Below are 22,518 nucleotides of genomic sequence, written 5' to 3'. Positions count from 1 at the left end.
TGAGTGGTGATTGCCAGCTGTGTCTTCCTGCCTATGCCGCCAGCGCTTGTTGATTCTGGGTATGAGCTAAGAACTGGCCTTAGCCTAGGGAGAAAGCCATTACTGAGAAAAAAGACAAAGCAGTAAAGCTTTTAGCAGTTGTTCAAGGTGGAATTAACAGATTGGAAATCAAACACATGACCAGTTGTTTTCCAAGGAGCATTTTGATTAGAGCTAAGGCTACACAGGAGTCTGGGGGATTAGGCCCAAAACTTAGGAAAGGTAGAGTGAAATATCTCCATCTCGCACTGCTTAGGAAATAAGGAGATGCCGAATGACAGAGCCAGCCATAATCATATGGCTTTTTCCCCTCAGGATTTTCATCTAGATACTACTTGGATGCAAGACTGAAGTGAGCTGGGGACCTCTAACAGGAAGAAGTCTTTAGGGCTGAGGAGACAGACACCTAACCTACCTACTCAGACACCTGAGGTCATTCCTGTTCCTCAGTTGTGGCACTCTGGGGATTCTGATTAGGTCTAAATTAGTTCCTAATCTAGCATTAGGTCTAATTAGGTCTAGCTTAGTTAATAATCAGAATCCCTGGTGTGCCACAACTAAGAAACAGGAATGACCCAGACAGACTGAGTCTTGCCAAACTGCATGCCCCAACCTAACTCATTATCGGGCAGGAATGAGTTGATGAGTCTTACAACTTCTTTGCCTAATAGAATGAAGGGAAAAATTGCCCTGATGAAATATTTTAATATCTGGAGCTGCTGTGGTTCTTTTATACAGAAAGACCAGAATACAATTTTTAGAAAAAAATACTAGATACGCAAAGAAGCAAGAAGGTATGGTTGATAACAAGGCAAAGTGTAGACAACAGGAGCAGATTTACAGATAATAGAGATATTATACTCAGTAGACAAGGACTTTAAGATAACTACAATTAATATATTCACAAAAGTAAGGGAAAACATGAAGAAAATAGATGAAAAGAAGTACCTTTTCACCAGAGAACTAGAAACTATTTTAAAAATCAGATAAGCATTCTAGAATTTAAAAATAGAGTAATGAAAACTCATTGAATGGGTTTAATAACAGATTGAACAGAGCACAGCCCAGAATTGGTGAACTAGAAAAATATGCAGACAGAACCACAGAGAAAATAAGGAAGTGTGGGGACTGATAAGAGCATAAGAAACGTTGATGAAAAAACTCCAAAGATCTAACATACATCTAATTAGGGTCTGGGAGATAGAGAAGTAACAGAATCGGGCAGAAGTGATATTTGAAGAAATGGGCTAGAATGTTCCAAAATGGATGAAAGGTGGCCTACAGATTCTAGAAGCTCAGCAGACCCCAAGCAGAATAGGTACAATGAAAAGCACACCTAGGAAAATTAAAAGCTTAAAAGGCAGGAGGAAAAATACTATTTCTATATCAGTTACCTATCATTACAAACAAACAAATGGCTGTTTACAATTACAGAACTTAGCAGCCATTTATTTCTTTGTAATTCTGCTGTCTGGGATGGGCTCAGCCTGGCACTTCTGCTGATCTCACCTGAAGTCACTTACGTTGCTGGGGCTGCACACCCAAGAGCCCTTGACTCTCATGTTTGGTGCCTCTGGGGAAGCCTGGAAGAGTGGGAGCTGTCCAGGCTCCATCTCTAGGTGGTCTCTTAAGTACCATGTGATCCCTCCAAGTCCATCTGGTCTCTCCAGTTCCACATGGTCTCTCTGGCACAGTAATAATCACGTGATGGGTCAGGGCTTCAGAAGGGTAAAAAACAGAATCTGCCCAGCTTCTCAAAGCCTAGAAACTGATATAGCATCATTTCAACTGCATTCTTGTTGGTCAGAGCCAGTCATCACAAAACCAGCTGAGATTCAAGGAAACAGATAGGACTTCACTTCTTGATAAGACATGGGTGAAGAGGAGAGCAAATAGAATTTTAGGGCATCTCTCATTTGCCCGAGTCTTCCTACTGGCTCAAATTGTTTAAATTCCTCCTACATGCAAAATGACACCCACCCCAAGAACACCACAGTCCCATCCAATTATGGCATCAGGCTCAGAGTCTACTTGTGTACAGTAGTTCCCCCTCAACTGTGGGTTTCGCTTTACATGGTTTTCAGTTACCCACAGTCAACTGACGTTCAAAAATAGATGAGTACAGTAAAATAAGACATTTTGAGGTAGAGAAAGATGCAGACCACATCCACACAACTTCTATTACAGTATATTATTTTAATTGTTGTTTTATTGTTATTCTCTTACTGTACCTAATTTATAAATTAAACTTTATCATAGGCATGTATATAGGAAAAAATAATAGTGTGTATAAGGTTCGGTACTATCCACAGTTTCAGGCATACACTGCGGGTCTTGGAACATATTCCCCTCAGATAAGAGAGGATTCCTGTGTATGGAAGAGACTCCTCAGATGCAGCTTCTCTTCACCTCTAAACCTATGAATTTTAAAAAAAGTTATTGGTCTTAATCCACCCCTGCACATACAACCTGCATTGTTATGGCAAGGATATGATGTCACATCAATTGACTAAATTTACAAGAGAGGAAATTGAAGGCATATAGCAATCCCATGGCAGTTGTGAATTCCATCTGGCTGTATGTCACCAATTCCCCCAATTCCAGGGGTAGGGAACGTTTGATTAGTCTATTTTGGTTCTCTGAAGTTGGCTCCCTTTTCTGTTTCTCAGTTCTTGACTTTTTCTTTGAGCTGTCTTTCCTTGTCCACGAGAAATGTCCTGTTTTTGTAGCTGAATAGCTTTCTCAGCCTGCTTCTAGGCTCTGTCGCAGCTGGCACAGTTATCCACACTGGCACAACTTCTTTAAAAAACTTTGTGGACTTTCAAATTATAAATCACTCACCCCACCAGAGAGAAGCCACACCCACAAATTTCTTCAAGAAGTCCTCTATATACTTTGAATGTGAATCAGGGATGATACCCTTTAGAGTCTTAGATGCCTTTTGTCTAACTAAGAGCATCCGCTAGGCACTGGCTTAAATCTTTCTGAAGTACAGGTGGTCGTCAGCTTATGATGGTTCAACTTAGAATTCTTTTACTTTAGGATGGTATGAAAGCAATATGCATTCAGTAGCAACCATACTTCAACTACCCATACAACCATTCTGTTTTTTATATTCAGTACACTGTTCAGTAAATCATGAGATATTCATCACTTCTTTATAAAATAGGCTTTGTGTTAGATGATTTTGTTCAACTATAGCATAATGTAAGTGTTCTGAGCACATTTAAGCAATGACAGGTTAAGCTATGATGTATAGTAGGTTAGGTGTACTGAATGCATTTCAACTTAATATTTTCAGCTTACGATGGGTTTATTAAGACGTAACCCCACTGTAAGTCAGGGAGCATCTGTAGTAGTAACAAGGTTGTATTGCATGTCCTTTATTTTATCTTGACCCTGAGATCATAGTCCTACTGTTAACGCTCTGGATTTTTTTATTTTTATTTTTATTTTTATTTTTTAAACTTCAGAACCTTTTGCTGGAGAAACTGGTAACAAGAAAGTTTGATTTTGTAACCCTGCAAGTCCCAGGTTGAAAGTATGTTCCTCTAAATTCTGCTTGAAACTGAGCAGTTCCTTGTTTAGTTCTTCTCTCTTTTAATACCTTTTACAGGTGTTTTTTGAAAAATTGCTTATCACTTTCAGCATTCTTCCTGGAAACCTTAGCCAGATATATAACTTCACTAGGTACTTTTTGTATCTTCCAAGATATAGTCTCACTTATTTTGTCAGTAGATTACATGGCTTCTGTCCAGCCTGAAATACCTATTTCCTCAGTGGTTTTCCAGCTTCCATTAGTAGTCTCTTTGCTGCTTTTCCAGCAAATATCTATAACCCAGTCCCCAAACTAGTGCTACATGTCTTAAGTTTCTACCATGGCAATGTTCTATTTAAATACGAAATACTATTTCAGTTATCTTTTTCTACCTAACAAATCACCCCAAAATTTACTACCTTAAAACAAAACTATTCTTTGCTTAAGATTCTACAGTCTGAACTGGACTCAGCTGGGCATTTCTTCTGGTCTCACCTGGAGTCATTTACACAACTGCAGACATGTGGGGACTCCCCTGGGGCTGGCCACCAAAGATGGCTTTACTCAAATGTCTGGTGCCTCAACTGGGGTGGCTGCATTAGCTGGGGCACAGCTGCAGTTCCCTCTCCAGCAGGGTCCTGGGCCATTTCACATGATGGCTGAGGGCTCCAAGAGCGTGAAAGCAGAAGCATCCAGGCCAGGCCTCTCAGAGCTTGTGCATAAAACTGAAGCAGCACTACTTCATCCATGCTGCCTTTCAAAGCAAGTCCTGGGGCCTGCTCAAAATTACAGACAGGGAAAATATCCTCTACCTGATGGTAGTGACAAAGAATATGTAGCCCATCTTTAATTCGCCAGTTGCCTTCACAGTTGCAACAATGAGACTGTTAGCTTCTGAACAGAAATGATAGAAACTAGAAGCCGTTGTAACAACATGTTTAAAGTGCAAGAATGAGAAAACTGCAAGCTTAGAATTCTAAACCAGCCAAAATCTTCTTAAAAGATTAAGGTGCCGGGCGCGGTGGCTCACGCCTGTAATCCCAGCACTTTGGGAGGCCGAGGCGGGCGGATCACAAGGTCAGGAGATCGAGACCACGGTGAAACCCCGTCTCTATTAAAAAAAAATACAAAAAATTAGCCGGGCGCGGTGGCGGGCGCCTGTAGTCCCAGCTACTCAGGAGGCTGAGGCAGGCGAATTGCGTGAACCCGGGAGGCGGAGCTTGCAGTGAGCCGAGATTGCGCCATTGCACTCCAGCCTGGGGCACAGAGCGAGACTCTGTCTCAAAAAAAAAAAAAAAAAAAAAGATTAAGGCAAGACAAATATGTGTTCAAACAAACAAAAACAGAGAGAATTTGGTACCAGTAGGCCTGCATTGAAAAATTAAAGGAAGTTCATCAGGAATATAATCCCAGATAGAAATATGGACTTGGAAGAAAGAATGAAGAACACTGGGAAACATATGTAAATGAATAGTAACTGTACAAAATAATAATTGTACACCCTGAGGAGTTTCAATTTTATGTCCTGTATATCTGAAATTCATGGTAACAATATTATTAATGACGAGAGGGAAGCAAATGGAGTTTAGAAGTCCTAAGGCTTAATTGGTATCAGCCAAGTAGTAAAAGTAATAATTTGCATTGGCTTTAATAAGTAAAAAAGCATGTTTTAAGCTCTAGGCTAACAACTAAAAATTATTTTAAAATGTAACTTAATAGAAGGAAAATGGAATCATGTAGAACATTTGATTAATCCAAAGGAAGTCAAGGAAGATAAAGGTACATAAAAGTAGAGCACAAATAGTACAATGGCAAATATAGACCCAAGTACATCAGTAGTTAAATGGAGAAAGACTGTGTAACTTAAGAATTAAATGTGGGCTAGATTTAAAATAAAATAAAATAAAATAAGAAAATAACAGCTATATAACTATACCCTTGTCAGAGAAAGTAAACTTTATAATAAGAAGCATTACTAGAGTTAAAGTGGAATATTTTATAACAATAAAGGGATCTGTGGCAGGCTGAATAGTGTCCCCCACAAAGGTATCCATGTTCTAATCCCTGGAACCTGTGAAAACTATGTACATACACAGCATGGAAAGAAGAGGACTTTGCAGATAAAATTGAGGATCTGGAGATGGACCAGTTATCCTGGATTATCCAGTTTATCCTGGATTATCCAGGTCCTAAAGCCAATCACATGTATTCTTATAAAGAAGGAGACAGAGAGAGACTTAATCCAGAAGAGAAGGTTGTGTGACAATAGAGGCAGAGTTATGCAGCCACAAGCAAAGGAATGCCAGCAGCTACAAGAAACCAGAAGAGGGAAGTAACAGATTCTCTTCATCCTCTGAAGGGAGCACAGCCCTGCTGACACATTGACTTTGACCCAATGATACTGATTTTGGACCTCCTACCTTAACAGCTGTGAAATAATACATTTTTATTGTTTTAAACCACGAAGTATGTGTTAATTTGTCACAGTAGCTATAGGAAAGTAATATAGATTTAATTCACAGGTAGGTATGTTCTGTAAACAGTATGAACCTAAGAATATAGTCTAAAATATATAAGGTAAGCATTGGTGACATAACTGGCAGAAGAAATAGACATACTCCTAATTGAAGTAGTTTTGAATAAAATTATAATAACTGATAGCAGTTATTATTATAGCAGACAAAAAAAACCACAATTACAAACTGGACCTAGTTGACATATAAGCACTGCATCCAGCAGTGACAAAATTCTTTTTTTTTTCTTTTTCTTTTTTTTTTGAGGCAGAGTCTCGCTCTATTGCCCAGGCTGGAGTGCAGTGGTGCTATCTTGGCTCACTGCAACCTCTGCCTCCCTGGTTCAAGTGATTCTCCTGCCTCAGCCTCCCGAGTAGCTGGAACTACAGGTGTGCACCACCACGCCCAGCTAATTTTTGTGTGTTTTAGTAGAGACGGGGTTTCACCATATTGGCCAGGCTGATCTCGAACTCCTGACCTTATGATCCTCCCGCCTCGGCCTCCCAAAGTGCTGGGATTACAGGTGTGAGCCACCATGCTCAGCCCAAAATTTATTCTTTTACATGCACAAGGAAGGAACGTTTATCATATGTGAACACTTAACATATTACTTAGCCATAAAAAAGGACTCAACAAATTTCCAAAGATTTAAAGTACTTAGCATGGAAATGGATATTGACCAAAACAGATTAAGCCAGAAATCAGTACAGTTATCATACAAAAATAAATACTTTTCATATATGCAATTAAAAAAAAAAAACAGAAGTTGTAAGAGAATTTTAAAAGAAAATACCTTGGGCAAGTTTTTCTAAAATCTCCAAAATTTAAAACTCTTCTGAAAAATGCAAACTAGGCTTGAACAAATGGAAAGACTTAACCATGTTCTTGCATGTGAAGTCTCAGCGTCATACAATGTCAGTTCTCTTAAGTTAATTTGTCATTTTAATACAATAACAAAAATGCCATGTTTTTTTCTGGTGCCAGGCAAGCTATTAATAATTGTTTAAGTTCATCTCAAAGAAGAAACAATCAAGAATAATTAGAGAAATTGAAAAAAAGAACAGTGGGAGAAGAGGAGGATTTAACCTAGAAGACATTAAATGTACATGAAGCCTTTAATTAATGTAGTTTGATATTGCTGCATGAATGCACAAACCAATGGGAAAGAATAGAAAACTAATTGCATATGGCAATTTTGAGTACTGTAAAGGCAGCATCTCATCAGTGAAAGGAAATGTATGTTTTAATGCTAAATAGAGGAAAAGATAAAATTGTATCCATTCCACCAGGTGTGGTGGCTCATGCCTATAATCCCAGCACTTTGGGAGGCAGAGGCAGGTGGATCACCTGAGGTCAGGAGTTCGAGACCAGCCTGGCCAACATGTTGAAACTCTGTCTGTACTAAAAATACAAAAAAATTAGCTGGTATACACCTGTAATCCCAGTTACTCAGGAGGGTGGGGCAGAAGAATCACTTGAACCCGAGAGGCGGAGGTTGCAGTGAGCCGAGATCGTGCTGCTGCACTCTAGCCTGGGCAATAGAGTGAGACTCCATCTCAAAAAAAAAAAAAAAAAAAAAAAATACATCCATTCCTTCACTACACACCAAGATAAATTTTAAATGGATCAGAGATTAAAATAAATGTAACAAAATGACTTCATACAAGGACAAATAGAATGCATGGGAATTTCTCTGTAAATTGGATATAGGGAAAAATTCCTAATTGACTCAAAATTCATACACACTAAGGAAAAAGATGAATAACTTAATTTTTTTTAAAAACTTGCATTTCAAGCAAGCACAATGAACAAAATGAAAAGCCGGGAACAGTATTTTCAAATTATATTACAGATAAAGGGATTTTAAACCTAATTTCTAAGGAGTTTTTTTACAAGGAAGGAAGAAGGTCAACAATCTTAGAAAAATGGACTAGATGCAGCAGAAGAGAAAATGAAAGCAGAAAATTATGGAAAATAGCCAAACGGAATTATAAAGAGGAAAAAGATGGAAAGCAAGCTTTTTTTAAAAAGAGAGAATGATCTGCTACAATACAGGAGGCTAGTCTAGGCAGAGAAAAAAAACAGCCTTTAGAAGTCATGCAGGGCTAGAGAAATAAGATTGAATACTAGAAGGGCTAAGATCCTGCTGAGAAGGGAAAGACAGATGTGAGCCTAGTACTCTTCACAATACATAGGCAAATTTTGAAGCTACAAAACACAGGAGACCAGAAAGCCAAGTAGAAAGCTGTGAAAAACCGTTTTTAGGAGGCTAGTATTAGAGTTAAAGACCCAGCATTGAGGACAAGAGGCTTTTGATGACTATCCCGGGATTTCATTTGGAAAGTCTGGAGATTTGTGCCTTTTATGAAGGGACAAAACTAAGGGTAAGTGAAATTTGAGTCTAGGAATGGCAAGACCAGCAAGAAGATCACCATTGCCAACTGTAGCCTTTACACAATGGCATGGCAGCCCAAATTCAGTCAGCTATTGAATTAAGTTTATTGTCTACTTGCCAAGCTAAAGAATGTATGAATGCTCTCTTTAGAAGATAACATCATATGGAGCCTCGACACCTTCTTAGACACAATGTCAAGCCTTTAGTAAAATTATACTAGACATTCAAGAGATGGAACTGAAAACCAAGAGAAAGAGCACACAATAGAAATATGCCCACAGATGATTTAGGCAGTGGAGTTAAGACCAGGACTTGAAATAACAATGATAATGTGTTCAAGAAAATAGAAGACAAGGAGAAAATAAATAAAAGGGAAATTTCCCCCCAGATAATTGGAACTTGTGGGAGATAAAAAGAATCAGATGGATATTCTAGAGCTGAGAATTGCAATAACTGAAATTAAGAACTCAGTCAATGGGTATAAAATCAAATTAGACAATGGCGAGCCCAAAAATAAACCCTCATATATATAGTCAAATGATTTTCCACAAGGATGCCAAGACCATTCAATGGGGAAAAGATGTCTCTTCAACAAGTGGTGTTAGGAAAACTGTATATTCATATGCAAAAGAATGAAGTTGGACCCTTACTTTATATCATATGCAAAAGTTAAAATGGTCCAAAGACCTAAGTGTAGGACCTAAAACTGTACAACTCTTGGAAGAAAACATAGGAAAAAAGCATTAAGACGTTGTATTTCTTGGATATGACAACAAAAGCACAGGCAACAAATGTAAAAATAGACAAATTGGACTATATTAAAATTTAAAACTTCTGGGCATCACAGGACACAATAGAGTGAAAAGACAGCCTACAGACTATGAGAAAATACTTGCAAGTCACACATCTAATAAAGGGTTAATATCCAAATTACATAAACAACTTGTACAACTTAAAAACAAAATAACCCAATTAAAAAATATACAAAGGACTTGAATACTCATTTCTCCAAAGATGATACGCAAACAGCCAACAAGCATATGCAAATATGCTCAATACCACAAATCATCAGGAAAATGCAAATCAAACCACAACGAGATATCACATCACACCAATTAGGATGGCCACTATTAAAAAAAAAAAAATTAATAAGCATTGGCAAGGATGTAGAAATTGGAATGCCTATACACTGTTGGTGGGAATATAAAATGATGCAGCTGGCTTTGCAGACACTGCTGCCCCCCATCAGCCCCTGTCACTAGGCCATGGTCATCCCCACTGTGCCCTTCAACATCACCATCAACAGCAAGCCCTTGGGAGACATCTCCTTTCAGCTATTTGCAGACACATTTCCAAAGACAGGAGAAAACTTTCACACTCTGAACAATAAAGACAAAGGATTTGGTTATAAAGATTCCTGCTTTCACAGAATTATTCCAGAGTTTATATGGAATATCGAGGTTGATGACTTCACACACCATAATGGCATTGAGGGCAAGTCCCTCTATGGGGATAAATTTGATAAGAACTTTATTGTGAAGCATACAGGTCTTGGCATCTTGTCCGTGGCAAATGCTGGACCCAAAACAAATGGTTCCCAGTTTTTCATCTGCACTGCCATGGCCAAGTGATTGGCTGGCAAGCATGTGATCTTATATTGTGGAAGCCATGGAATGCTTTGGGTCCAGGAATGGCAAGACAAGCAAGAAGATCGCCATTGCCGACTGCAGACAACTCTAATAAATTTCACTTCTGTTTTATCTTAACCACCAGACCTTTCCTTTTGTAGCTCAGGAGAGCACCATTCCACCCCATTTGCTCACAGTATCCTATAGTATTTGTATTCTCACTGCAGTTCTTTGAGTTCTACATTTTCATTATATCCCTCCACATATAGCTGGATTGCAGAGTTAAGTTTATGATTATGAAATCAAAACTAACAAAAAAAAAATGATGCAGCCACTATGGAAAACAGTATCACAGTTTCTCAATTAAACATTGAATTACCATATGATTCAGCAGTTCCACTCCTGGATATATATCCAAAAGAACTGAAAGCAGGATTCCAAAGAAATACTTGCACATCCATGTTCATAGCCATACTATTCACAGTAGCCAAGAGGTGGAAGCCATCTGTGTGCCCATCCACAGATGAATGGATAAACAAAATATGGGATATACATACTATGAATACAGCCTTAAAAAGGAAGGAAATTCCAACGCATGCTGCAACATGGAGGAATCTTGAGGAATTACGGTAAGTGAAATAAGCCAGTCACAAAAAGGCAAATACTGAATGATTCCACTTACGTGAGGTATCTAGAGTAGTCATATTCATAGAGACAGAAAATAGAATGATTGCTGCCAGCAACTGGGAGGAAGGGGCTGTGAAAAGTTTTTTAATGGATATTGAGCCTCAGTTTTCCCAGATGGAGACGTTCTGAAGGTTGGTTACCTGATGTGAACATACTAAACACTACTGAACCATATACTTAGAATGGTTAAGATAAATTTTATGAGTTTTCACTACAATAACAAGTAGAACAGTAAACCAGATGATTAGTCACAGCAGAAAAGATGAAAGATAGGTCAAAACAGGTTATTAGAAAATATCCCAACTGATTTATAAAGACATAAAGGAATTTGTGGAGGCAGAGGGGAGATAAGGGAATAAAGGACATGTGGGTCACATCCAAAAAAAATCTAACATACAGAATCCCAGGAGAAGAGGAGAGAGAACAAGGCAGGAGCAATGTTTGAAGAGGTAATGGCTCAGAATTTCCTAAAAATTATGAAAGACATTATTTCACAGAATCAAGAAAGTGTGTGATCCACAGATATAAATACAAAGAAGCCTTACTAGAACATCATAACAAATTGCCGAAAACAAAAGACAGAGTATAATCTTAAAAGATAGAGAAAAGAACGCACTTTCAAATGTCCGAGACCGACAGCTGACTTCTCAGTAGGAGCAGTGGAACCAGAAGACAACAGAGTGACATTTCAATTGCTGGAAGAAAACAGCACCAACCTAGACCTCTGTACCCTGCAAATATCCTTTAAAAATGAAGCAAATAAAGTAATCATTATGTGTGTTATTGGCAAAATGATAGACCAACAGAACAGTGGAACAGAAGAGAGAGGCCAAGAATACACCCTTACATATATGGTCAAATGATTTTCTCAAATATGGTCAAATTATTTCCTCAAAGGGCACTAGATCATTTGAATGAAGGAAATAAAATCTCTTTAATAAATATGTCTAGAACTCATGGATATGCATATAGAAGAAAAAACCTAACCCATACCTCACATCATCCACAAAAATCAACGTGAGATAAATTATAGACATAAAAGTAAAGCTAAAGCAATAAAGCTACCAGAGCAAAACATAAGATATTCTCCTTAAATTCTTGGTGTAGGCAGAGACCTCTTAGAAAGCATGAACTATACAAGAAAAAAATAATTGGTAAGTTGGACTTCATTACAGTTTCTCAGCTGGGCATGGTGGCTCACACCTCCAATCCCAGCACTTTGGGAGGCCAAGACAGAAGGATTACTTGAAGCCAGGAGTTCAAGACCAACCAGGGCAACATAGCAAGACCCCGTCTCTACAAAAAAATTAAAAATTAGCCAGCAATGCCTGTAGTCCTAGCTACAGAGGAGTCTGAGGTAGGAGGATTGCTTGAGCCCAGGACTTTGAGGATGTAATGAGCCATGATTGTGTCACTGCACTCCAGCTTAAAAAAAAATTTAAATAAAATTTATCTTCAACAGATACAAGAAAACAGACTTAAAGAAAAAATTCACAATACATATATCTGATGGACTTGAGTTCAAAATATATAAAGAACTACAATTTAGTAATTTTTAAAAAGACAATGCAGTTTTTTAAAGGTGAGTTTTGTGAATAGGCATTTCACAAAACACGATATATGTGTAGTAATTATATTTTTAAAGTACCCAATGTATTAGTGATCTAGAAATGAAAAGTAAAATCCCAGTGAAATACCACTTCATACCTTCTAGAAGGGCTACAGTGAAAAAGACAGACAATGACAAATGTTGGAGAGGATGTGGAGCAACTGGAACCTTCATATGTTGCTAGTGGGAGTAGACATAATATGATTATTTTGGAAAACAGTTTGTCGGTTTATTAAAGAGTTATATATACATGACCCAGTAATTTTGTTGCTAGAAATTTATCAAAGAGGCATGAAAATGTATGTCCACAAAATACTTGGAAAAAAATATTTACAGCAGCCAAGAAAACTGATAACAGTGAGGTGCCCATCAATAGAAGAATAGGTAAAGAGTGCTCTATTGAGACAGTGGATGCTATTCAGCAAAAAAGAACCAACATCCACAACATTGATGACTCTCATATTATTCTCACAAAAGAAGTTGGTCACAAAAAAATGTATAATGATTCTAACTACATGAAATTCTAGAATAGGGGAAAATAACATAGGGATAGACATCAGATCAGTAATTACTTCATGGGGGAAGGTGTTGACTGGGATACAGCATGAAAGAACTTTCTGGAGTGTCAGATATTTCTATGTCTTTGTTTCTTAATTGTCAAAAGGGAATGTTACACTTAGGATCTGAGCATTTGTTTATGTAAGTTATACCTCACTTTTAAAAAATGAAAGTTAAATAAAGATTTTAGACCACTAAAAGCTGGAAGATTTGTGTTACCAACAGATTGTACTAAAAAATCACTAAAGGGTTTTTTCAGGTAGAAGGAAAACTATCCCACGTGGAGGCTCAGAAGTATAGGAAAGAGCACAAAGCCACAGCATGGGTAAATATTCGAGGAGACAGAAATGAGAATGGCTCTACAAAACGAGGACAGTAACATCTTCCAAAGTAAAAATGTGTAACAACAATAATAAAACAATAAAAGGCAGATGGGAACTGAAATAAAAATGAAATAACAATAATAATAAAACAATAAAAGGCAGAAGGGAACCGTACAGACCATATTAGATAGTCCTAGGACCAGTTAGACATTTCACATTCATGCCCCTGCAGCAGCATCCGGTACACCCCCAGAGTGAGCCCTCGCATAGCTCACACCTTAGTCCAGGGGCCATTCTCTGCCCACCCGCGTTTTCTGCCAAGTGTCAGTTCAGGTAGAAGGGAACAAATCAAAGTATTAATTGTGGGAACTACCCTAGCTTAGATACCCTAAGTTCCAAAAAAAGAATCAATATCTTTTATAATAGCCCCATGAGCAGAGAGTCCTGGAGAGGGACATGGCTTGGCTCCAAGAACCCTGACACTCAGAAGCTCAAAGCTGTGGCTATTCTTCAGGTATTTGTAGTTTATTCACAATCATCTCAGTCCAGATAGGTTTACCAACCAGTGTTATTTTTTACCATATGTTACCTGTAACAGATATTAGATATTTAGTGAAATAAAGCTAGAAGTTTAATCCAACATTGTTTTCCATTTTAGGCTCATGGACTGACTTCCACGACCTTGAGTTAAAACTTTAGGGTAGATAAGAATTACCTGGAGGCCTTGTTAAAACACAGATTGTTGGTGCCCTATGACTTACTTCCTAGCTCAGTAGCTCTAGGGCGAGGCTTGAGAATTTACATATCTGATAAATTCCCAGGTGATACTGCTGACCCGAGGACCACAATTGAAACCAATGCCTTATTCAATGGCATTGATAACAAAGTAAAAGTGCCCCTTTCCTGTTTACTGTTCGCAAAAGGTATGTTCTCTTAGCTTCAACCTTTAAAATACTAGACATTATTTATTATTGCTTCAAAAGCCCATCTCTTAATTGTCTCTTTAGGGAGTTTTTGAGTTCACATTGACTTTAATTGTCACTAACTGTCAGCAGATGGCATTGACCAGACTCTATTTTAGGGTTAAATCCATCTGATCCATCTATGCTATCAGAACCTTCAGGACGGGACTCAGGCTGCAGCTCAGAGGGCTCCACCAGTGGCCCTAGACTTGCACCAAGCTGCTGCCATTGCCACTGTGCCAGCTTGTATGCCAGGTTACCGGTGTGGGCTGCTGCAGAGTAATTCCCCTACTTTTGTCCCCCGCTGCCTCAGGTAGAGGCTCGTCGACATTACTCCGTGCTCGTTGGATGAGCAGGCAACTCAGCTTGGTCAGAGCCAGCCAGCTGCTCCACCCACTTTGTCCTATCACAGACCCAGTCACAGACATAAACTCTCAAGTCCTGTGCTTGTCTCCTTCCCGCCCCCAGCCAGTCATCGATGCTTAGTTTGGCCTAATGCATCAGCTGCACCAAGGCAAAATTATTTTTGCCAACCAGCCCAGCTGCAGCTTGGTTTCTGGTCAAGTCCATTTTATGGACAGTGGAGAGGAGTGGACCGCTTCTCAGCATAAGTTTGTCTCCAGCTTTCATCCCTTTCCACAAGGGGAAGATTTCCTAGGGAACATAGCCAAAAGGTTAACATGAGATCAACTTCCCGTGAGTATTCATGGATAAAGTGCTAGGTTTTAGCATTATCAAGAAAGTAATGAAATTAAAGTAATAATACATATTTTTAGTGTGTAATAGGTTGAAGATGCAAGTTGCAATCTTTAGGCTGACCACTTAAAGAATAGCAAAACTTGTATAATTAAAGGAAAAGGAATAAACGTTTGATTAATTTTTAAAAAGAGACAAAGGAGGACAAAAGGAAATGTGTGAAATAGAAGGCAAATAGTAAAATGACAGATAAACCTAATATATCAGTGATTAGAATAAATGTAAAAGGACTAAGTACTCCAGGTAGAGTACTGACATTATCAACTGGGTTTTCAGATATGAACCAAATTATGTGCTTTTTAATATAAATATGCAACAGTTGAAATTAAACAAATTTTAAAAAGATGTATCAGCCAGGCACAGTGGATCATGCCTATAATCCCAGCATTTTGGGAAGCCAAGACAGGAGGATTGCTTGAGACCAGGAGTTTGGGACCAGCCTGAACAACATAGTGAGACCATCTCTACTAAAAAAAGCAAACAAACCAACCTAGCCAAGCATAGTATTACCTACTCCAGAGGCTGAGGCAGGAGAATCCTGAGCCTAGGAGTTTGAGGCTGCAGTGAGCTATGATTGTACCATTTCCCTCCAGCCTGGGTGACAAAGTAAGGCCCTGTTTCAGAAAAGAAAAAAGATATATCATGCAAATACTAGTAAAAACAAAGTTGGTATAGCTATACTAATATCAGACAATATGGAATTTAAGGTAAGAAGCATTACTACGGTTAAAGACAGACATTTCATAATGATAAAATGATTAGTCCACTAGGGATATAGAAAATTGTAAATTTATATGTAACTAATAGCATAATTTTAAGTTATATAAGTATTAAACATGAATCTGCAGTCTTAGTGGAATTTAACATACCTCTCAATAGGTAATAGAATTAAGCAGACAAAAAAATCAGTAAAAATATAAATCATCTTACTAAAAAACAAACTTGACCTAACTGACATTTCTATAAGTTGATTTCAACTATGACAAACTACTCATTTTTAAAAAGGCGTATGGAACATTTGCCATCTTGATCATAACCTGAGTCATAAATTAAGCCTCAGTTAAATTTAACACATTTAAAACATTTGCAGTATGTTTTCTGACCATAGTGGAATTAAGCTAAAAAAAAAAAAGATGAGAAACAAAAGAATAGATAGAAAATCTCCAGGCTGGGCACAGTGGCTCAAGCCTGTAATCCCAGCACTTTGGGAGGCCAAGGCCTGTGGATCACCTGAGGTCAGGAGATCAAGACCAGCCTGACCAACATGGTGAAACCCCTTCTCTACTAAAATTACAAAAATTAGCTAGGCGTAGTGGTGTTTGCCTGTAATCGCAGCTATTTGGGAGGCTGAGGCAGGAGAATCACTTGAACCTGGGAAGCGGAGGTTGCAGTGAGCTGTGATCGCTCCACTGCACTCCAGCCTGAGCGACAGAGTGAGACTCCATCTAAAAAAAAAAAAGAAAGAAAAAAAAAATCTTTAGCTATTTTGGTAACATTAAGCAGTACACCTCTAAATAATCCATGGATCAGTGAAAACACAAAGGGAATTAGAAAATATTTTGAAATGTATGATACAGTATAAAAGATATGGTGTATCAGCACATGTGGGATGCAGTTAGAACAATACTTGAGGGAAGTTTATATCCTAAATTGATATATTAGTTTAAATCAGAAAGAGGAGAAGAGATGAAAGTCAGTGATCTATGCTTCTATCTCAAAAAGCTGGAAAAAGAACAAATCAAAACCACACTACATTGAGATATTTTTCACCCATTACACTGGAAAAAATTCAGAAGTTTGATAAGACAAAACCTCTTAGACTGTGGGGAAACACACTGCCATACATTGCTAATAAAAATGTGAAATGGGCCAGGTGCGGTGGCTCACACCTGTAATCTTAGCACTTTGGGAGGCCGAGGCAGGCCGATCACTTGAGGTCAGGAGTTCAAAACCAGCCTGGCTAATATGGTGAAACCCTGTCTTCACTAAAAATAAAAAAAAAAATAATTAGCCAGATGTGGTGGTGGGCACCTGTAATCCCAGCTACTTGAGAGGCTGAGGCAGGAGAATCACTTGAACCAGGAGGCGGAGGTTTCAGTGAGCCAATATTGCATCACTGCACAGCCTGGGCAACAGAGTGAGACTCTTGTCTCAAAAAGAAAAAAAAAAAAAAAAAAAAAGTGAAATGGATGATCTTACAGGGAAGAAACTGACTATATCTAGCAAAATTATACATTCATTTACCATTTTAGCCAGCAATTCTGCTTTTAGTAACTGTTCCCAAAAATACATTGGCAAAAACATTAAAACAAAACTACTTATGAATGAAGCTGTTTATTGTAACCTGAACTGTAGCAAATTGGAACAACCCAAATGCCCAGCAGTAGTGGAGTGATTAAATGAAAAGTTCCCCATGGATATACATTGTGTGTGAACATCCACACACTGGAAGCTTCCACACAGTGCAGGCTTCTGCAGCTGTCAGAAAGAACAAGGACCATTTCAATGAAATAAAATCTCCAGGATGTCAAGTGGAGGAGAAAAAGTGGAAAAAAATAATATCTTAGGATACTATTTAGCTTTTTTAAAAAATGGCAAGGGAAGAGTGAATATATATAGAGAAAAAGATATTTTAAAATGGAAGACTAAATCTTAAAAATATTTTTAAATGGTTTTCCATAGAGGAAAGAAAATAGGGTAGAGAGGACAAGGAATGAAGCTAGGTTCCTTGAATCTACATTATTTTTTTCAATTTGACTTTGAAACTAAGTAAATATTTTGCACAATTACACAAAATTTTTAATAAGGCAGTTTCTACTTAAAATTAAATGAGCCCATGTATTCAGTTGGTAGTATAACCATACCAAGGGGAATTATCAAGAGAAATTATTCCAAGTGACTTTAAAACACAATTACAGTTGACCCTTGAACAACATGGAAGTTATGGGTGCCAACTCCCTACACAGTTTAAAATCCACATGTAACTTTTGACTCTTCAAAAACTTAACTAATAGCCCACTATTGACTGACAGCCTTATGATAATATAAACAGTTGTTTAATACATATTTTATATTGTGTTCTTATAATCTATAGAAAATAAAATTAAGAAAATCATAAGGAAGAGAAAATATATTTACTATTCATTAAGTGGAAGTGGATCATCTTGAAGGTCTTCATTCTCACCGTCTTCATGTTAAGTAGGCCGAGGAGTAGGAAGGGAAGAGGAGGGGTTGGTCTTGCTATTTCTGGGGTATTAGAGGCACAAGATGTGAAGGAGACGGAAGGGGAGGCAAGAGAGGCAAGCACACTTGGTCTAACTTTTTTTGGAAAAAATCCATGTATAAGTGAACTTGCACAGTTCAAACCTTGTTGTTCAAGGGTCAACTGTATTTGACAATACATCCCTAATGAGATTTACCCTAAGAACCAAAGAAAATCTTCTACAGATTGATTATCCTTTATCCAAGATGCTTGGGACCAGAAGTGTTTTGAATTTCAGATTTTTTTTTTTAACTTAAGAGAGATGATTTAGGGTATCTGGTGGAAGAAATTTCTAAGCAGCAAAGCATTCAAAAGGTGTCGTGGGTGCTGTTAAAGGCATTCAGTTTTATAAGGAAAACAGTCGCCCAGGCTAAAGGTGTGAGTGATCACCACTCACTACAGCCACGACCTCCCAGGTTCAAGCAGTTCTTCCTCCTCAGCCTCCCAAGCAGCTGGGACTATAGGTATGTGCCACCATGCCTGGCTAATTTTTAAATTTTTTTTAATAGAGACAAGGTCTTTCCTATGTTGCCCAGGCTCCTGGACTCAAGCAGTCCACCTACCTCTGCTTCCAAAAGTGCTGGGATTACAGGTGTGAGCCACCACACCTGTCCTCAATTTCAGATATTTTTGGATGTTTGAATATTTGCATTATTCTGCTTGAGCATTCCAAATGTGAAAGTCCAAAATGTTCCAATGAGCATTTTGGTTATCATGTTGGTGCTCAAAAAGTTGCAGATTTTGGAGCATATCAAATTTGGGATTTTCAGATTATGTATACTCAACCTGTACTATTTTCAATAATGTTTTTAATGATATTGATGGTTTTCTTCTGAGATTCTAAGTGTATGTATTGTGAAATGAATGAGTTCTTTTTTGGTGTGAACTGGAATTTTCAGTAGAGATGAAAGGAGATACAGATGTGAGAATGATGATATTAACACCTGTGGTCCTGAATTGGGAATATTGGTACAAATTCTGATGTGTTTTATCATTTTTAAAATACAAACGTCCTAGCTTTATTTGCTGAAAAAACTAGAGGTAATGACAGGTCCAGTATTAATAAGCACCTTTAGTCTCTAGATTGTGGACTTTAGCTTCCATTTTAGTGGAAAATGGTACCTAAAGGTCACAATCTAGGTGAACCAGTATTCCTTGGAGAAATAGCTTCTACCATGTATTTGAGCCAGTATTCTTTGGAGAAAAAGCTTCTACCAAGTCTGGGAAAGCCAGGAAGCTGGCAATGACAACAAAGGTTGTATCAAAAGAATTTGGAATGAACTTGAATAGGCTCCCATTGGCCAAACATAAGACAGTTTGAGCAACAGGAGGATAATAACTGCAGTGAATGAAATGCATCACGTACAATTAAACTACTGAATTTGCAATGATAATTGTACCTTGGAGAATGCATGGTGTATTAATTTATTTTCTTGCTGCTGATAAAGACATACCTGAAACTGGGAGCAAAAAGAGGTTTAATTGGACTTTCCATATATCTTCTGAAATCTAGGTGGGGGTTCCCAAACTTCAATTCTTGACTTCTGTGCACCTGCAGACTCAACACCACATGGAAGCTGCCAAGGCTTGAGGCTTCCACCCTCTGAAGCCACAGCCCAAGCTATATGTCAGCCCCCTTTCAGCCACGGCTGGTGTGGCTGGGACAGAAGGCACCAAGTCCCTAGGCTGCACACAGCACAGGGACCCTGGACCCAGACCACAAAACCACTTTTTCCTCCTGGGCCTCTGGGCCTGTGATGGGAGGGGCTGCCGTGAAGTTCCCTGACATGGCCTGGAGACATCTTCCCCATGGTCTCAGGGATTAACATTAGGCTACTTGCTACTTATGCAGATTTCTGCAGCTGGCTTGAATTTCTCCCCAGAAAATGGGTTTTTCTTTTCTATCGCATAGTCAGGCTGCAAATTTTCTAAACTTCTATGTTCTGTTTCCCTTATAAAACTGAATGCGTTTAACAGCACCCAAATCACCTCTTGAATGCTTTGCTGCTTAGAAATTTCTTCCACTGGATATCCTAAATCACCTCTCTCAAGTTCAAAGTTCCACAAATCTCTAGGCAGGGTTAAATGCCACCAGTCTCTTTTCTAAAACATAAGAGTCACCTTTGCTCCAGTTCCCAACAAGTTCCTCATCTGCATCTGAGACCACCTCAGCCTGAATTTTATTGTCCTTATTGCTATCAGCATTTTTGGCAAAGCTACACCACAAGTCTCTAGGAAATTCCAAACTTTCCCACATTTTCCTGTCTTCTTCTGAGCCCTTCAAACTGTTCTAATCTCTGCCTGTTACCCAGTTGGAAAGTCGCTTCCACATTTTCAGGTATCTTTTCAGCAGTGCCCCACTCTACTGGTACCAATTTACTGTGTTATCTTGTTTTCATGCTACTGATAAAGACAGACCCGAAACCGGGGACAAAAAGAGGTTTAATTGGTCTTACAGTTCCACATGGCTGGGGAGGCCTCAGAATCATGGCAGGAGGCAAAAGACACTTCTTACAAGGCGGTGGCAAGAGAAAAATGAGGAAGAAGCAAAAGCGGAAACCCCTGATAAACCCATCAGATCGCATGAGACTTATTCACTATCACGAGAATAGCATGGAAAAGACCAGCCCCTATGATTCGGTTGCTTCCTCCTGGATCCTTCCTACGACACATGCACATGGGAATTCTGGGAAATACAATTCAAGTTGAGATGTGGGTGGGGACACAGCCAAACCATATCAAATGGGAATAGTTTTTTTTTTTTTCAATGTAGATATAATTAAAAGTAAAAAGCATGTATCCTTCCTTTTCTAAATTAATTTTTTTGAGGGGGTAAGTAACTGATGAGGAAAAGTCTCTCTAGGAATATTCCAATTAATAAACTGAAAGTGGTAACATTAGAATATTACAGTTTTGTAACCCTTAATGAATTTCGGCAGTGATCATCACTGGCTACTAACATCTCAAATAGAGACACCCAGATAGTAAGTACGTATCATTAGAAGTACACATTCCTATCTATAAAGTAGTTTTGTCCCTACTCTTCCCCCAAAAGTTAAATCTAAACCAATCACTTCTCTAATTACAATTTACAAGAAATAACAGGGAACAAAGGAGCACATTAAATGGTACCATGAGGATGCAGTAGCAGAGTCTAATGCTGGAAACCTACAGGACAGATAACCCTATTTCTTCTACAAAAATAAATTTGTAAAGAAAAACACTAATGAAGATGGACTCCAGAGATCACAACAGATTTAAGGAGAAAGCAGCCAATTACAATGTATGGAGCTCATTTAGATTGTGATTCAAATTGTAAAAGCAAAACGAAGCTTTTGTAAGACACTTGGGGGACATAGGAACACCAACTGAATACTTGATGATATTAAATAATCATTTTCACTTCTTTAGGCATAATGTAGATAAGCTTATGTTCTAAACGTGAGTTTTTATCTTTTAGAGGCACATACTAAAGAATTTACTGGTGAAATTATATGAAATCTAGAATTTGCTTCACATTAACATGGACGAGGGTATAGATGAAACAACACTGGCCATGAGTTGATAAGTGTTGAAGCTGAATGATGAGCACGTGAGGGTTCATTATATTGTTTTGTTTATTTATATATGTAATTTAAAGAGACAGGGTCTCCATCTGTCACCCAGGCGAGAGTACAGTGACACAGTCATAGCTCCCTGCAGCCTCAAACTCCTGTGCTCAAGTGATTCTCCTGCCACATCCTCCCTGCCCCATCCTCCAACCCCCCAAGTAGTTAGGATGACAGGCATGGACCATACCAAGCCAATGTTTAAATTTTTTTCGTAAACATGTAGTTTCGCTATGTTGCCCAGACTGGTCTCAAAGTCCTGGCCTCAAGCAATCTTCCCACCTTGGCTTCCCAAATTACTGAGATTACAGGTGTGAGCCACTGCACCCAGCCAGAAGTGCAACTTTAAAAAGAGTAGTTCCAGGCCTGGCGTGGTGGCTCATGCCTGTAATACCAGGGCTTTGGGAGGCTGAAGTGGGTGGATCACAAGGTCAGGAGTTGGAGACTAGCCTGGTCAACATCGTGAAGCCCCGTCTCTACTAAGAATACAAAAAATTAGCAAGGTGTGATGGCTCAGGCCTGTAATCCCAGCTACTCTGGAGGCTGAGGAAGGAGAATAGCTTGAACCCAGGAGGCAGAGGTTACAATGAGCCAAGATTGTACCACTACACTCTAGCCTAGATGACAGAGCAAGACTCCA

The 22,518-nt window shown here is 38.6% G+C and overlaps 2 protein-coding genes across 3 annotated transcripts in view; both read left to right on the top strand.

The window, feature by feature from the left end:
- The window catches only part of TTC17 (tetratricopeptide repeat domain 17), a 142,263-nt gene that overhangs the window by 105,159 nt on the left and 14,586 nt on the right, over positions 1 to 22,518 (top strand). Inside the window, exon 23 of one of the 2 annotated variants that reach the window (XM_073017201.1) lies at positions 20,729 to 20,888. The exons of the other annotated variant lie outside the window; for it this stretch is intronic. Within the exon in view, the coding sequence (XP_072873302.1) occupies positions 20,729 to 20,809 (81 nt within the window). The 3' untranslated portion in view covers positions 20,810 to 20,888. Of the gene's footprint in view, positions 1 to 20,728; positions 20,889 to 22,518 lie in introns of those variants that run through there. 2 annotated transcript variants of the gene reach the window in all.
- Positions 9,657 to 10,334, top strand: LOC103237230 (peptidyl-prolyl cis-trans isomerase A). Its single transcript, XM_073017209.1, is given in 2 exon segments — positions 9,657 to 10,139; positions 10,141 to 10,334. Coding segments are annotated over 2 exon segments (474 nt in total). The 5' UTR covers positions 9,657 to 9,750; the 3' UTR covers positions 10,226 to 10,334.

This window comes from Chlorocebus sabaeus, chromosome 1 (genome assembly GCF_047675955.1).
Source record: "Chlorocebus sabaeus isolate Y175 chromosome 1, mChlSab1.0.hap1, whole genome shotgun sequence".
Taxonomy (NCBI): domain Eukaryota; kingdom Metazoa; phylum Chordata; class Mammalia; order Primates; family Cercopithecidae; genus Chlorocebus; species Chlorocebus sabaeus.
The sequence above is the reverse complement of the archived record's forward strand: the minus strand, read 5'-3'. Positions and strand labels throughout refer to the sequence as shown.